The sequence below is a fragment of the Pagrus major genome, chromosome 20 (genome assembly GCF_040436345.1).
Source record: "Pagrus major chromosome 20, Pma_NU_1.0".
NCBI classification, from domain to species: domain Eukaryota; kingdom Metazoa; phylum Chordata; class Actinopteri; order Spariformes; family Sparidae; genus Pagrus; species Pagrus major.
Window position 1 is genome coordinate 27,353,944 of NC_133234.1, and position 2,500 is coordinate 27,356,443.

At 45.2% G+C, this 2,500-nt stretch overlaps 1 protein-coding gene across 1 annotated transcript in view; it reads right to left on the reverse strand.

Moving 5' to 3' along the window:
• Positions 1-1,312: 1,312 nt before the first annotated feature.
• The window catches only part of asah2 (N-acylsphingosine amidohydrolase 2), an 11,990-nt gene continuing 10,802 nt past the window's right edge, over positions 1,313-2,500 (reverse strand). Inside the window, exons 19-20 of the mRNA XM_073489746.1 lie at positions 2,320-2,408; positions 1,313-1,913 (exon numbers count right to left, since the gene is read on the reverse strand). Of these exons, the coding sequence (XP_073345847.1) occupies positions 1,715-1,913; positions 2,320-2,408 (288 nt within the window). The 3' untranslated portion in view covers positions 1,313-1,714. The remainder of the gene's footprint in view (positions 1,914-2,319; positions 2,409-2,500) is intronic.

Sequence of the window (2,500 nt, forward strand, 5' to 3'; positions counted from 1 at the left end):
GCATGTTTCCTCCATCCAGCTTCATTTAACGGACCAAAGCATTTTTTACGTGTGTGTGTGTGTGTGTATGAAGCTGAACGCACTTTACTCTGGTGGAGGACAGACGAGAGTTCATGAACGTCAGCAGGTTTCTGGGCCGATTGTTGTCAGTTTGTCCGTCAGCAGCAGAACGTCGTCACACTTTGATCAGATTGAACCAGGACATCGTGTTTTTGCTTTAAAATGAAATGAAATGTACAGAAGACAACGAGGGCCGCTGAAAAAACAAAAAGAAGAAAGAAAGAAAATTTGAGTTCTGAACTTTTACAAATCGCTTCCCTCGGTTCATCTCGACTGTTCTGGAGCTTTCAGTCGTCACGTCGTCTTCAGCTGCTGACGTCAGGGTGTCTGCAGGTGGACGAGCTGTTGGACCTGGCGAGCGTTCGTGTCATGAAGACGGAATAAATAAAAGACTTCCTGTGACGTCATTAACATCCGTGACAACAACCTGAAGACTGAATGTTTGTCCGTCGGTCCTCTGAGCTTCAGTCTCATGTTGGTTTGATGTGGACTCTCAGTGCTGACGTTCTGACCCGTCAGTCATTATTCTACGTGGATTCATGCTGTGATGATTGATTATGTTCCTGTTGTTGTGCACTTCTGGTTTGCTCGACAGATTTCTACACAGACGAGATTAAAATAAATATTTTTGCTATGAACAGCTATGTCAGTTTTATTCTGTTGGCATCGGCACGTTAACCTGAAGATGACTGAAGAGGAGTTCATCCTGAAGGACAGCGGCTCAGCCCGACCTGTTCAGTCTGACACCAGGCTGCAGGGCCACAGCACACAGGTGTGTGAAGGACGAGGCGCTGTCCTCCTGCTCACTCTCAACTAACTGTGTGAAGAAGAAGACGCAGCTGATGGAGGAGGTGAGGTGATAGAAACTGAGGTGAAACGAGAGTGAGCAGGACGTTCAGTGATGGAGACGCTCTGAGAAGTTTTCAATTTTCACATTAAAGATAATCGATTACTTCTACAAAGAGAGAAACAAAGCAGAGCAGGACTTGCATTCATCAGATCATCTATAGATCTATAGATCATCTATAGATCATCTATAGATCTATAGATCATCTATAGATCAGCTGAGGAGACGTCGACGTGTCCGTGTTGTGCTCACAGCTTGTCTCTGCTGCCCCTGGCGGACACAGACGGTTCAGACAGCCAGCAGCTCCTTTAAGCCACTCACACTCACAATAAATACATGAATACATGAATAAATACATAAATGTACTTTGGAGCTTTAAAAGATGAAGAAACACTCTTTGCTTCGTGATGTTTAATTTACACAAGAAAACAAATCAATGACATTTTTATAAAGTTCTGACGTCTTCAGTGTAACGCAGTGATTTAAGTGAAGTGATTTAAATACAGGTTTGTCCGGCCCAGTAGCCATACTGCCGACATACAGTACCAAATTCTGGTCCAGATGTGGGTGCTGGACGTAGACCTGGGTTCTGGATCTGGACTAAGATTCAGTTCTGTCTGTGGGCCGGACCAACTCATTAATTTGGCATTTTTAGTGAATTAAGTGACACAAGAGGCATCAGTAGTTTTGTCACAGCCGGACTGTTTCAGGTCATTAAACTATCCTGGAAGGTCCTGGAGAGTCCTGGAGAGTCCTGGAGAGTCCTCCCTGGGAGGCGATGATGTTTGTATTTCCGGCGCCGTGACGTCACTGATAGTAAAAGCTGGCGGCGACCTCGAAGATGTCGGACATGCCTTCGTAGGGCGTGATGACGGGTTTCAGGTTTCGCAGCTGCTTGTAGTGTCCGAAGTGTCGGATCCTGTAGGAGCCGCTGGGGGCCGACGGCGGGATGTGCCACTCCACCGTGGAGTTACTCTGCCGGTTCGAACCCTTCAGCCAGTGAAACCTGCAGCGGGACGCCTCGGTTAATAAACCATTTGAATTATAATGAACGTTAGCGTCAGCAGGCTGATGGTGATTCAGCGTCAGCTGGACGGGTCGTTGAGCAGTCGTCGGTGATTATTTGTGACAACAGTACTCAGATAATATAGATAATATTTGATGTTCACAGTTATAAGAAGTATCTAAAGTTCTCTGTGAAATCTTTTGACTCTGTCGACAACATGAAGGAGTTTGAACCTGCAGCTTCGTCCAAACTGCATGTTTCATTAAAAAGCCTCATTTGCATGTTTTAAAAAAACATTTCAGAAACCTGGAAAATGTATTTTTTACACTGAGGCATTAATACTTTTACTGAAGTTAAGGATCTGAATACCTGCCTTCACATAGAGATCCCTAACACACTGTCCTACCTGGTTTCCCATGATGCATCAGTGTAGACGACCTCCCAGGTGTTTGTTCTGTTCTCATAAATCTCCACCGTGACAAAAGTTTTATCTCTCTGCAACAAACGAGAAGACCGAGGAGATCAGAGAGGACAGAGGGCAGACTATGTGACTAAATGAGGAGCAACGAAACAGATGAGAAGCAGGT